Below are 13,809 nucleotides of genomic sequence, written 5' to 3'. Positions count from 1 at the left end.
ATTCATGGATTTTTTTTTCACATTCTGTCTCTCACAGTTGAAGTGTACCTCTGGTGCAAATTACTGACCTCTGTCATCATTTTAAGTGGTGGAACTTGCACAATCGGTGGCTGACTAAATACTTTTTTGCCCCACTGTACTCTTGGTGTTTATAACCTTTCCAGAAATCAAACATGTTGTTGCATTTTGATGGATGATGTGCGAGTACTTTCTGTGTTGACATATAAATAAAATCTTGAGGTTTTGCAGACATGTGACCGGTAACCACGTGACGTTAACTTGTCTGTAATTTTGGATGTGTGACAATTCGATGACTAAGCTCCCAGTCATATGCCCTAGAGAATGGTCAACCATCGCCACTCATAAGGGAAAACTGAGTATTCCCTGATTGGTTGAGAGTCAGTCATCTGACTGCCACTGGTTTTTAGGGAAAAATGTGTATTTTCCGATCAGCTGAGGGGGAAAAAACACCTTGTGATTGCTTTGGTCACTAATACAGTCCCAATCAAAAGTTTTAAGACCAATTTAAAAATGGCAAAAAAAATCATATTTTGCTTGGTTGGACCTTACCAAGGTTCAAATCAGACCTTCATGTTGAAGGTCTGATTTGAAGAAATGGCAGTGACCTCCCAGATCCAGCTGAGTCAACAGTAGGAAAAATCTGCTTTTCACAGGAACTTGGTAACAGCAATAAGAGAATACGTAGTTTATTCCAAGAAGATATGGTCTCTCTCCCATATATAATATCTTACTGGAACCGATATGTTCCAGATATCAACTGGAAGACAGTCTGGATGATCCCCCATAAATATTTGATTGTAAATAATGTGAAGGAAGTTTCATTTAAAATTCTACATAAATGTTATCCAGCCAGTCACTACATGGTAAAATTTAAAAGAGACATAAAGACTAATTGTACTTTCTGTGGGGATCACCCAGAAACGGTGACATCTTTTTTGGTACTGTTCTTCAAACAGAGATGTGGAAGGAATTTAGCAGGTTTGTTATTGTCCATATTTTAAGGGAGTTTTCTTTACGACGGGAAAATGTTTTACTCTGTTTCTTTAAGTTCCCCAAGAAGAATGATAAATGTTTTTTTTTTTTATAATAAATTTGTTAATACTTTAAATTTTTTATCCATAAATGTAAGTTTACTAATAAAACACCATATTTCTGTCATTTTCTTAAGGATGTGGAATTGTACATACAATCAATATCAGACTCCACCAACAAAAAGGCTCTCAAAACAATATATATGTGAATTTTTGCATGTATTCATATAATCATTACTTTTTTCTTTTTACCCCTGGTTTTGTGTGTTCATGTTCTGTTCTTCTGTATACTTCATCTGTTCGTGTGTTGTAAACTCATTATTTGTTAAATAAAGTTCTTTAAATAAAAAAAGGGAAAAAAAAAGCAAAGAAATGACAGTGAGACAAAACTTTTTTTTTTTTGAGCATGCAATTTATTGGAAACAACACTTAAACTGAAACAGACTGCTTTACAGCTGATCGAACGTTTAGGACCACACCTCCAAAAAAAACTGTAACACCAGTCGTCACCACACAGACGAGGGCCCTAAGTCATGAGGGATGCTCTCTGCAACATTTGGACATAGCCAGTGGGGTTTTGACGCCTCTGCACCTCCTGAAGCTCCATTGTTCCACCGAAGGAAAAAGCGGCCCCTTATGGCGCCCCTTCCACTGTGGCGCCTAGAAATCATCTCAGGTGGGATCTGTTTGTCATGCCAGTAACGTTGGAAACCATCAGGACCATCAAGGTGAAATTTTTTTATCTCATCAAAGAATAAAATTTTCTTCCACCTTTCAATGTCCCATGTTTGGTGCTCTCCTGCAAAGTCCAAACGGTCAGTTCTGTGGCATTCAAGGAGACGAGGTCTTTGAAGATGTTTTTGTTTTTGAAGCCCTTCAGTCTTAGATGCTGTCTGATGCAGTCGGCACCAGTAAGGGTCAAGGATTTGACAGACACCCAATTGGATCCTCCAGCTCAGTGCTGGTGAAATTGTTTTAGGTCTTCCCCTTGAGATTTTTGTTCCATAACCCTCAGGATCATTTAAGAAATTCTAAATGACTGTGTTACTACGTCCCATCTCAACAGCGATGGCGCGTTGCAAGAGACCCTGCTTATGCATTTCAACAACCCGACCACGTTCAAAAAAGAACAGTTTTTTGCCTTCGCCATCAGAACATCATGACAGTGTGACTACCTGACAGAAAATGACAATGAATCCACATTTTTGCACAGATTTGGTCTTTTAAAGGCATGTGGTCCTAAACGTTGATCAGCTGTGAAACAGTGTTGTTTTCAATAAATTGCACGCACAAAATAAGTTTTGTCCCACTCCCATTTCTTCTTGCTGCATGTTGAAGCTCTACTTGGAACCTTGTTAAGATCCAACCATGCAAAATATGATTTTTTTTTATTTTTATTTTTGGTGGCATTTTTCAAGTGGTCTTAAACTTTTGATCCAGACTGTATGTTTGTGGACTTGGTGGAAGTGATGAGCTCGTCTAGAAACCGCTGTAGTGAATATGAAAAGTATAACGCAAAGTTGACATGGAGATCGATTGCCTTCAAATTAAAAGTTACATACTTTAAAACATAGTTGCTGCAGAACAGCTTTTGCTTTGACGACAAAGGTCTCCAAGTTTAATTACCGATCAGTTGGCAGTCAGTAGGAGGTTTTTGGTGTAATTTCACATAGCAAGAGCCAGAAAAGTTCAGGAATCACTTCCAACGAGCCGGGAATACATTTTTCCTTAGCAACTGGCAGTTGCTTCATGTCCATTATGGTGGAAAGCTCCCAAGCAATGTGCGCCTGACATCACATGAGAAACCTCATGTGATGTTTGAACAGTTTTGTGCCAAATATCAAGTTCCTGATTGTTCTTAGTTGTAAAGAGTTTAATGACAAGTTTATTTTTGCCTTAATGTCACTTGTAAGGACGTAATTCTTTAAAATCATTTAGTGTGAGAGGAAGCCACCCATGCGCTTTCAGTAATTTTGGCTGCGCCTCACATTGCTTCACAGTGGGCTCTCTTGCATTTTAATGAGGTCCTATTCAGCACATCACACAACCACTGAACATCCTGGCTGAGGCAGGCTGGGGAAGATAGTTCTGTTTGGTTTCCAGCCCAGAGGCTTCTGTCTTTTCAAACAAATGCTTTTTTCCCCTCTCTACAGTTGTATCTATACAACTCAAAAAGCAAGTAAATATTTGCTCTAGTCTCTTGTAACTGAATGATATAAAACACCTGAACGTTCCCAGTAGCTCAGACCAGCAGCATCACATGCAAATCTGTGTGTGTGTGTGTGTGTTTGTTGTTGTTGTTTTTTAAATTAATCTCATGAAATATGCATTTCTATTGTTTTAACAAGTTCTTTTTTTAGGTGTCTGCTACAGTACTTTTCATTATTTTATAGCAGCATTCAGCTTTGTGAATAATTGCTAAGTTTAGTTTTTTAACATAAATTATGTATGGGTTGTTGCTTTATCTGAATCACCATCCTTCCCTCTTTTCTCCAGGATTATTCACGAGGATGGATACTCAGAAGATGAGTGTAGGCAGTACAGAGCGGTCGTCTACAGCAACACAATCCAGTCCATTATGGCTATCATCAAAGCCATGGCCAACCTCAAGGTTGACTATGAGGAGTCTGCCAGAGCGGTATGTCTTTAAAATACAGAACTTTTCACCCAGTGCCATCCTCTCCATGAGGGAGATATGAATGAAATGATATTAGTGATGCAAAAATGTTAAGATTTTGCAGCTCTTTTCATAAGTCACCGGAAACGTCTGAGCTTTAGACTTTTAAACTTTGCTCAGTGCACCTGTTGTAATATAATTAATGTTAAATATACATTAAAATGCAGACAAAGGGTCGAAGTGCTCCAATGCTCCCACGTAATTTTAACTTTGCCATTCAAGGTTATACTAAACCTGCAGGATAGTATAGTGCAGTTAAGCTTTAGTGATATCATCTTGACTAATCACTACCAAAATTTTCCTCTCTGCCTTCTTCATAACCCTTCATATCTTGAGGATTTAAGGATTTGAGGCAGCAGAAATTATGCAGATCAAGAATTTCTCTTTAAGTGCTGTGTGATCTATTCTATTCATAAATGAACACTGGGCAGCAGATATTGAAGATGGAAGCCTGCAGTGTCAGAGTACCACCCATAAAAAGATCACAGAAATAAAGTCAGTCTTTACTCTAGAGAACATGAAACAAAATCATTTGTTCTACTGAGCTATAATTTCTCATGTGATCCTTGCCTCATATTCCACCCCATCTTAGATTCATGCAGGCTGTGAAACTTTGATTGTTTTGTAACTCGAATAATCCTTGATTTTGTTTTTTTTAAACACATTTGATATGTTTTCCAAATTTCACCCTCCTGGGTGACCTTTATTTCAGTGTAACTGTATAAACGTGTGTGCGTGCGCCAGCCAATCCTGACACAACTGCCTGTTGTGTGTCAGGATTGGCTCTGCCAAGGTAGTAAGCGCTGCGTGACGGGTTCTGCCGGACAGAGTATTAAAAAGTAATTTTTAAGTTAAGCATACCGCCATTGAGGTGAGCTGCAAAGAGCTTTTTAGTACCCTGTGTCTTTCAATCATTTCAGTCAAGAAGAAACAAGCTGCTTTACTCTACACTTGTTGTATACATGCGTCTTCATTGTTTACCAAATAAATGTGAATGCAAGGTACTGATATAGGATCAATTACGGCACTTTCAGACATATACTCCTTTTATCAATCAGATTAATTTTAGTCACATTAACATTGAAGCATTCACAAGATTTAGAGTGCACAGAACTCTTTTGTATGTCTGTGTGTTGCTGAGCTCACTAAAAACATACCTGTTTTGAATCATCACTGAGGGATTTGAGTTTTCGTAATCCAGAATATTGTTTACCTCCCGTAAACTTGACTGCGAGGGGTAAGGGTGAGCTGCAGGACACTGACACAGAGGACAGAGAGAGAATACAAGCATACACGTACTTTTACCATCACTTTGTGGGTATGCCTGGATGAAGCCGTGAGAATCATTAACCCGAGCCTGTTGATTGACTTGTTTGAAGGTCGTACAGTTACAGGAAATTCAAGTTACGTAATGTGGAAAGAAAAAGAAGTTGTCCGGTTATGAAACCAGAAGTGTGTAGGGTTTGTAGTTTGTGCTATTTTTAATTGATGCCGATCAAGATATCAGTCTTTAAAATGCAAAATTACCATAAGCACACACAGAATACGTGGAATAACAGCAGGTTTGTTTGTTTTTTCTGTGGCGGTGGCATATAACCAGTTACCAAATTTAATAACTGATTTTAATGAGAATATCAGTAACCCAGGGAATCTTGGCTGTACGCTTCAATAAACACAAGTTTCAATTTTCTCAATTGGTTTAAAAAATAATTCTGTGGTTCAGTGATTGATGGTTTTACTGTAATAATATTTTTTCTGATTTTGCCCTAACTAATGAAATTAGTATCTTATGTCTCGTAATTATAAAATGTATTCTGAGCCAGGATTATTTTTCCATGCAAACTACAAATACAATGGAAGCTATGTGAAAGCAAAGTCCTGCAGTGTTAGACTTATCAGTCTGTTCCTTCATGAAGAAAAATAAGAATAAATGCATTTTTATATATTGATGTGTATGTTATGTTTTGTTTTTTTTGCACTAGGATGATGCTCGCCAACTTTTTGCGCTGTCAGGAGCGGCAGAAGAGCAGGGCACCCTGCCAGAGGACCTGTCCAACATCATCCAACGACTGTGGGCTGATGGCGGTGTCCAGAGCTGCTTCACACGGGCCCGAGAGTACCAGCTAAACGACTCTGCAGCCTAGTAAGTGCCTTAATAACCTGGGAGTGGAAAGAACAAGAAGACATTCGTGGGCGTATCTTGTACTGTAAGGCGTTTAAAAAAACAAAACAAAAAAAAACATGTTTAATTAATTTATGAAACCATTCCTTAATCCAGATTTAGAGCTAACGTTTAAAACTACTGCTATAAGTAGGTTAATCCCCAATATCCAAACCTTTTGTTATTTTTGTTCTACTTGTATTTTTTTATTTATTTAATTTACTTTCCATTTGTTTTGCTTTTTTAGTTTGGCCTTTCTTGTTATTAGATTCCTCTTTGTTATGTTTAATATTGTCCTATATTCTCTACTTCATCACATCAAACACTGACAAAGCTTGCGCAGGGAACAGTAATGGTTATTAATATTGAAGACATCAGTGTTTAATTTTATCAGTGGCTTTGCCTTATACGGACAACAGAGTCGAGCTCAGTCTCTCTGCAGGTCTTAATTAGCTCAATGACCCTTATCAGTTAAGTGCTCCATTTGTTGGCTGCATCGCTCTAATCTACTGGTGTAATAATGGGAAGAGAATGAGGTAAATGCGAGACGCTACCGGTGCGAGGTGGTTATCACGTCCACCCTCGGGAGTCTTGGGGAATAGCGAGCGTTGTTAACCACTATATCCCTACAAGCTTCAGCAGCAATTAACAGCACTGCTTTCTGTTTAAATAGAAACCCTTCGATAATGACACTTTGATCGATGACACCTCCAGATTGTGCTGTGAGGTTTCAGTGTAGTGCTAAGTGCTTCCAGGTGATATTTAGCATCCAGGGAGAATAATATTGTTCTGTGTTTGTGTTGGCCTGTATAATCATAACATCTCAGTCTCGTGTTCACCGCCCTTGTTATAGCTGAGGGGACCCTGAAACATGCTGCTAACACGGCCTCACATTTAGCACCTCTGGGAGTGGACACTACAGTGTTTCATCATTGCTTTTATAGAGAGCAGAGTGAGTAGGTTGAGGACCAGATGAGTCTGGCACAAGACCATAATCCATATCTGAGCACCTGCTGAGAGGGAGAGAAAGAAAAGGAGGAGATAAAAGAGAAAGAAAATGGCACAGCGCACATTAACCGAGGCCTCTCTTCTATTACACCCTGGATCTGCTCTTCTTCTTCTTCTTCTTCTTCTTCTTCTTCTTCTTCTTCTTCTTCTTCTTTTTGTCTTCATTTTTTTTTTTAAAAAGAGGCTTTACCCCTAAGTTTATTACTTTCTCTCATCCACGTCTATATACATAAGTAAAAGATGCTTGGTGTATTTTAGATGTTTTGTCAGTACATCGTTTTCTCAGCAGAACAGCTCCAGCACAAGGCTACAGATCTACTGTGGCCTTGTGCCAGGTGTCTTAAACTTCTGTGTAATAAACGTGACAATATAAAGCCACCAACCTTCCAAAAAACAACTGTTAGCAGTCGGACGTACCGCCCACGGTACATTGGATGGTTTAGGGGACTAATTGTAAATTTGTAGGACTGCTAAGGGGTTAAGAACCAAATTCTATGAATATACAGGATTTATAAACACAATGATCAAACCAAACACTCTTAAATCTGATGTATGAACACCAAAAGCAGCCTAAACCACTCTCTGGGCTGAGTGGGATTATGATTACACTGTCAGGCATGCTGAATGAGTAGTGGTATGAAAGCTCAAATATTTACACTTGGGTTGTGGTGTTGTTAGAGATTAAATTAAGTTCCAACACTTGCACAGTAACTCTTTTTTATGCAGCTGAATACTGCATTAAAAGATGGACAGATTATATGTTCGCCCTGTAGCTCTTTCTGTGTAGTTTATGAGATAAGATGAGATAAACAAAAGACACTGTCCCTTTGTGCTCGTGTCTGTTTAAAGACTAAGATCTCAGTCTCTCAGCAGAATTTTGTATTTGAGCTGCTGATCATACAGCATTATTTTATGATTGCTGAATGTTTGATGAGAAAAAACTTGAGCTTTTACAAACCGCAGGTTGCGACGTTTGCGGCATTTTAAAGCAAGCTTCAAATATTATTTGTAAAACTTTTCAGTTGGTTTAGAGCTATTTTGTGTTACATTTAAGATGCTATTAATTGATCCCCATAGTGAAATTAATTGTCTGCAATTAAAATTCAAGTTAGGAAAAGCCCATTAAGTCCAGCTTAAGTATTCGTGACTGTTTTTTTTGTTTTTTTGTTTGTTTGTTCATTTTTAAATGCGATTGGGTAGATAGAAACTTAAAGGACAAGCAGTCTTGTGGTGTTCTCTGACAGGATGTCAACACATGTAATACGATCATAAATTCGTCTGTGTTTAGACAGCAATGTGCTGCCGGTGCTGTTACTGCCAGCATGAGACATGTCTCACGTCTGTCTCCAGGAACAGATGGGGCTTTGAACCAGAAAGAACATTCTCTCACATCTTACCTCAACAAAGTATCTCAAGATGAAACACCCTTTGTTAGGTTAGAGGAGGATGCTCTAAGGTTGATAAATAGCAATGTGTTTGTATCCTTCCATCAGCTACCTTAATGACCTGGAGAGGATAGCCAAGCCAGACTACATCCCCACACAGCAAGATGTGCTGCGGACTCGAGTCAAGACCACAGGCATTGTGGAAACACATTTCACCTTCAAGGACCTGCACTTCAAGTAAGACTTCTTTTACTGTTTTTCTCGGCTCTTTAAGCTAATTTTATGAAACAAAATTTAAAAAAGATACATTAGGCTGTAACCTGTAACTTTTTTTTGCTTTTCCCCCCAACTGTTTAAACATCAAAAGTGAATAATTGTTTAAGCATTGCTAACTAAAAGACATGGATTTGATGAGTCAGGAATTTAACATTTATCTAATAATACAGTTAATCATAGAGCATGAGACGCATCACCTTTACATTTTACCCCTCAGCTATAAACGGATGATGGGGTTTGTCGTCAAACCGCTGGGCAGGCGGATATGCAAGTTTGCAAATGTGATAACTCAAAAAATGAGGCAATGTAGACGTTTAAAATTGATACCTTGGGTGCAGCTGCTGAAGGTCGGACGAGTTCGAATCCTGGTGACCTTGACATCGAGGTCGAGTTTTAAGACAATCTTGTAAATGCAGGATTTTTAAATTGATACCATAGGTGTGTGTGTATTAGTAGGCTGAGGGGTAGTGCTGCATTTTTGTGATTGCTCTGAGCATTCTTATTTACATATTGATAACATTAAATTATGAATGTGAACAAAAAATGACTGAACAAAAGCACTGCAGTCTAATCTGATCTTCCAGGCTTTATAATGTCACTTTAAGCTCTATTTAATATGCACATAAAAACGCCTTTCTCAGAAAATGATGCTTTACTGCTTTGACTACAAGTTGTCATCGAAAGGTTCTGTGTAGAGGTCCATAAAGTGTTGGATGCATGTCACACTGAAAATCTTGTGTTCCTGAGGACCATTTTCAGCTGCTATTTAATTATTTAGCTTTTTCAGTTGTTATAATGCAAATGAAGTAACTGTGAATGATTCCTCACTGATAAAGGCTTAAGTCAAGTAATGTTGAGGTCATGTATATATGATGATATACATGACCTCAAAGAGTTTGGGCTCCACTACTTCTAGTAACTTTTTGAATATTGCCAAAGCAGCCAAGAAAGTGTGTTTATGGGCTTATGAATCATGCTTTTATATTTGCACTGTAACTGTTGTGGCTTCTTTGCAGCACACAATGTTTCTTCTTTACTGAAAGTCATAAAATTCTCAGAAAGGAAAACATTTTTTTATTTTCCAGTTTGCAGAGTAGTTGCTCATTTGAACAATTGAGGCCATTATTATTAGTATTATTTTAACCTTTAACAGCTCATGCCATCCATTACTGTACTGTAATGTCACATTTCTACTTACGATTCATAGGGTAAAAAAAAAAGAGGGGAAAACCTTCGGTGATGAGCAAAGATCGATATCAGTGATTGCGAGTAAACTGTGGGAACGTGTGAGATTCTAGTGACTGAATGGTTGCCATTGCAGGATTATACACATCAGTGGAATAATTGCAGGAATGCAAACTGTTGCTGTTTTGGAAATTTGAACACTGATTTCTAGCCATGCTTCTCAGAAATGTTTTTGTTTGTGATTATTGCTAGTGGTGTTACCCCCATTGCTATAACCACACACAACCACATTATACTTCATATCTGATGCGCACAGTAGTCAAACAACAGGGGAAAGTATTTGTAAAATATTCAACACCTCTTCACTCAGTTTACTGTAAATAAGCGTGTCAGTGTGTGGCTCCCATGTGGAAGGCGTCACATCGTGTCTCGATATATAAAGTAATCCTTTGTAAAGGACATTAACCAAATCCATGCAGACGTGTTTACCTAATCCAGTCTCTTTCGTGCTGGAGTGTATGATATATATGACTTATGTGAGCAGTGCTGTGGATGAGCACACTGGTGGGGTAAACAGTGTAAAGTGTGTCACTGTTCTAAAGATCCCTGCTTCAGTCGGCACAAAGCTGGCCGTTTTGGGAGAGCCAAAGTGCTGCGTAGTGAATCAAATTCTGCTCAGCAGGAAGAATACTGTCATAATATGAGTATTGCTTTAAGATGTCACAAACGGTCAACTATATCTTCTGAGAAGCTGAAAAGAAGGAATATTGAGTCTGGCACAGTCGAGATGAGCATCCTCGCTCGTGCATCCAAGTCCTCTCCATCTTCATGAATAAATTATACATAATCTGAGTGAGAAACCTTCCGCACCATGCGTCATCCTTAAGTCTTCTTGTTACCAGCTGCACTGTGCTGAAATGCCTTCAGGAGGCAGGGAAATGCAGAGGCCTGAAGAGAGGCAGAAGTGGGAAACTAGGCCTAAAAATGTTTCCTTCATTGCTGAGTCCCATCCACCTCATAGGAATATGTTTACACTGCGTTTGTTTGTACAGGATGTTTGATGTTGGAGGCCAGCGGTCAGAAAGGAAGAAGTGGATCCACTGCTTTGAGGGAGTCACAGCCATCATCTTCTGTGTAGCCATGAGTGCTTATGATCTGGTCCTAGCTGAGGATGAAGAGATGGTGAGTAAACACTTAGAAAACCGTTGCTGAACTTCACATTGGAGTCCAGTCCCAAGAAAATGAAAAGAACTGGAAGGAGGGCCGAGGTTTCAGTGAATTCATTTCCTTTGTGTGGTCTTGTAGTGTTCTCTAATAATCTCTTTATCTCCGCATTTGTGCCCGGCCCACCCAGAACCGGATGCATGAAAGCATGAAGCTCTTTGACTCAATCTGCAACAACAAGTGGTTCACAGAGACGTCCATCATCCTGTTCCTCAACAAGAAGGACCTGTTTCAGGAGAAGATTGCTCACAGCCCTTTGACCATCTGCTTCCCTGAGTACACTGGTATGTATGACTGCCTCAGTACAAACACAATCATAAACACATTTGTCATTGTGTTTATTCTTTATAGCAAGCCCAGTGATAACGTTGCAACTGTGTAGAATGATAAACACGGAAAACCTGTTTTGAGACTTGTTTTCACTTGCCAACCCGTATTTTTCATGAAATCATGAAACAAAATCTAGCCCCAGTTTGTATTTCTTGTGCATTATCAGTCCATTCATGTGTCAGAAATGAGCAACTTTTTAGAAAACAAAATCTGAAGGTGTTTTTACAACACTTTCCCAAAATCTTCTTTAAATCTTCTGGGTGCAAATTATACTCCCCTCCTCCCCACTTGCTTTCCACTAAGCCAGAAATGAGCGTATTGTTTTTGCACAAGAAAGGCGCACCCATTTTTAATGAAAATATGAAATTTAAAAGATTCACATCGGTACAGTGTAAGCAAATGCACTCCATGTGTCCTTCCTGCTGCGTGCTCTAATCAGGAAAATCCTTCACCTGAGAACTCTTTAGAAGCAGGCAGTAAACTCTCGTCTGCTACATGTGAGAAAGGAAAAGTGCAAACAACATTCCTCGGGGTCCTTAAGTAAAACGGGGGTTTCTTTGACTTAAATGTAACAGACTGCCCATGCATAAAGGTGCAAGTTGCAACTACGTGCACAACTACAATGCAGGATAAGGAAATAATAATACTTGATTTGTAGGAATTGCTGGAAAAGAGTCGATTTGGATGAGTGCCAAGTGAAACTGTCTCTGCCTATCAGCAAAAAGATTTGACTTCTTTTCCACACTGATTAAGCTCTCCTGAAACTTTTCTCAGGCCCCAACACGTACGAGGAGGCCCAGACTTACATCCAGACCAAATTTGAGGATCTGAACAAGAAGAAGGACACCAAGGAAATCTACACCCACTTCACCTGCGCCACTGACACCAAGAACGTGCAGTTTGTGTTTGATGCCGTCACCGATGTCATCATCAAGAACAACCTGAAGGACTGTGGCCTTTTCTGAAAATCAGTCTGAGAGTCGAGGTGAGTCAAAAGAAGAAAGGACTTGAAGTCACTAAGAGCCATGTGGATTCATAGACCAAAGTGACTGAGATATTTTTGTTTGTTTTCTGTGTTTCTGTTAGGATTACTTGAACCGCTCTGACCATAGCGATGGGGGATTATACACGGATCATGAATGACTGCACTGGCCAACCACGATTTATGCTTTGATCTGCTTTTTAAAAAGACACCTAAGAGACTGAAAACCCGACGAGCCTTGCAGATTTTCAACAATTGCTGATCCAGTTGCTCGTGTTATTAACTCTTTGGGCTATGACCACAAAAATCAACACCTATTTTATTGTTTTGTCTTTATTTTCAATTACTAGAGGAGGGGAAATGTTTTCTTTTGCATATATATATATGCATTCATTTTACTTTTAGAAATTCCAATGTGCAAATTATTAACCTTTTAATCACATGATGCTTATTTTTTAAGAGCTGAAGCACAGGCATGGACATAAAATATGATTCATAAAAAAGTGCTTTTGTTATAATGTTTACATCAGTTCATCATTCATAGCAAAAAGTATATATTCTGCATGACTCAACTTGGCAAATATTAGCTCTGTAATCCACACAAAGTATGTAACATTCCAACAAAAACAAAAAAAATAGGAAAAAAAATTAAAAAGCTAAAAAAGAAAAAATGGCTTCACCTGCTGGGGGGGGAAATTGTGGCTCAATTCTAAACAATATTTAAAGTATGTGTGTACCTAACATTCTTTCACTTTTATAGTATCATTTCCATGTCTGTTGCAGTATATTTGTGCCTTGACTTCTGTTTACAACCATTCCTTAGAAATGCTTTCAGAACTGTTTGACCTACTGTGCTCTGCTGCCTAGAATCTCTGAGTAGTATTGTGATTGTTAATGAGAGACAAAAATCTAATTCCGTAAAGAGGTTAGTGTTTTTGGTAAATAATAAAATGCTTTAAAAATTCCTTTATGATTTAATTTAAATAAAAGTAGACATCACCAGACTCGGTATATTGGGGTTTCCTGTCTGTTGTGTTACATTAATATTGCTGCCAGTTCATGTTTCAGGTGATAACTGAATAAAATGTTCACTGAGAGCTTTGATACTATATTTTTTAAATTTGTACAGATGATTCAAACACCAGTAAAATAACCGAAGGGTTGTTTTTAATATCATGGCTAAGCAGGTTTTGATTAGATGGTTTCAGCCACGGAGGAAGAACTAAACTCCAGTAATACATATCTTTGTGTTCATCAATGTCAATTGGACACGGTAAAAGCAAAGAATGCTCCTGGCCTTAAATTCTCCACAGATGACTGACTTTAGCATTAGAGCAGCTGATCAAAAGCTGGCAAATGTAGTGAACTGTAACACAGCTACAGTACTGTGCAAAAGTCTTGAACCACCCCCCTTTGTTTTGCTTCCAAGGTGACTAATTTGTAATTTTTCTTTTTAGGTGCGCTTGATTAAATAGTTCTCCGGGCTTTGGGGCTTTCTGGAGGTCTTTCAAAGTTTTCATTTGCACATT

At 38.6% G+C, this 13,809-nt stretch overlaps 1 protein-coding gene across 1 annotated transcript in view; it reads left to right on the top strand.

Annotated features, from left to right (window-relative positions):
* Nucleotides 1-13,377, top strand: part of LOC102205644 (guanine nucleotide-binding protein G(i) subunit alpha-2-like) — a 60,659-nt gene extending 47,282 nt beyond the window's left edge. The window contains exons 3-9 of the mRNA XM_005741372.1: nt 3,549-3,690; nt 5,712-5,872; nt 8,392-8,520; nt 10,797-10,926; nt 11,099-11,252; nt 12,073-12,283; nt 12,385-13,377. Coding sequence (XP_005741429.1) covers nt 3,549-3,690; nt 5,712-5,872; nt 8,392-8,520; nt 10,797-10,926; nt 11,099-11,252; nt 12,073-12,263 — 907 coding nt within the window. The 3' untranslated portion in view covers nt 12,264-12,283; nt 12,385-13,377. The remainder of the gene's footprint in view (nt 1-3,548; nt 3,691-5,711; nt 5,873-8,391; nt 8,521-10,796; nt 10,927-11,098; nt 11,253-12,072; nt 12,284-12,384) is intronic.
* Nucleotides 13,378-13,809: the final 432 nt, after the last annotated feature.

Source organism: Pundamilia nyererei, unplaced genomic scaffold (assembly GCF_000239375.1).
Source record: "Pundamilia nyererei isolate P.nyererei 1_Seehausen unplaced genomic scaffold, PunNye1.0 scaffold00110, whole genome shotgun sequence".
Lineage (NCBI taxonomy): Eukaryota > Metazoa > Chordata > Actinopteri > Cichliformes > Cichlidae > Pundamilia > Pundamilia nyererei.
This window is presented reverse-complemented; position numbering and strand designations above follow the sequence as displayed.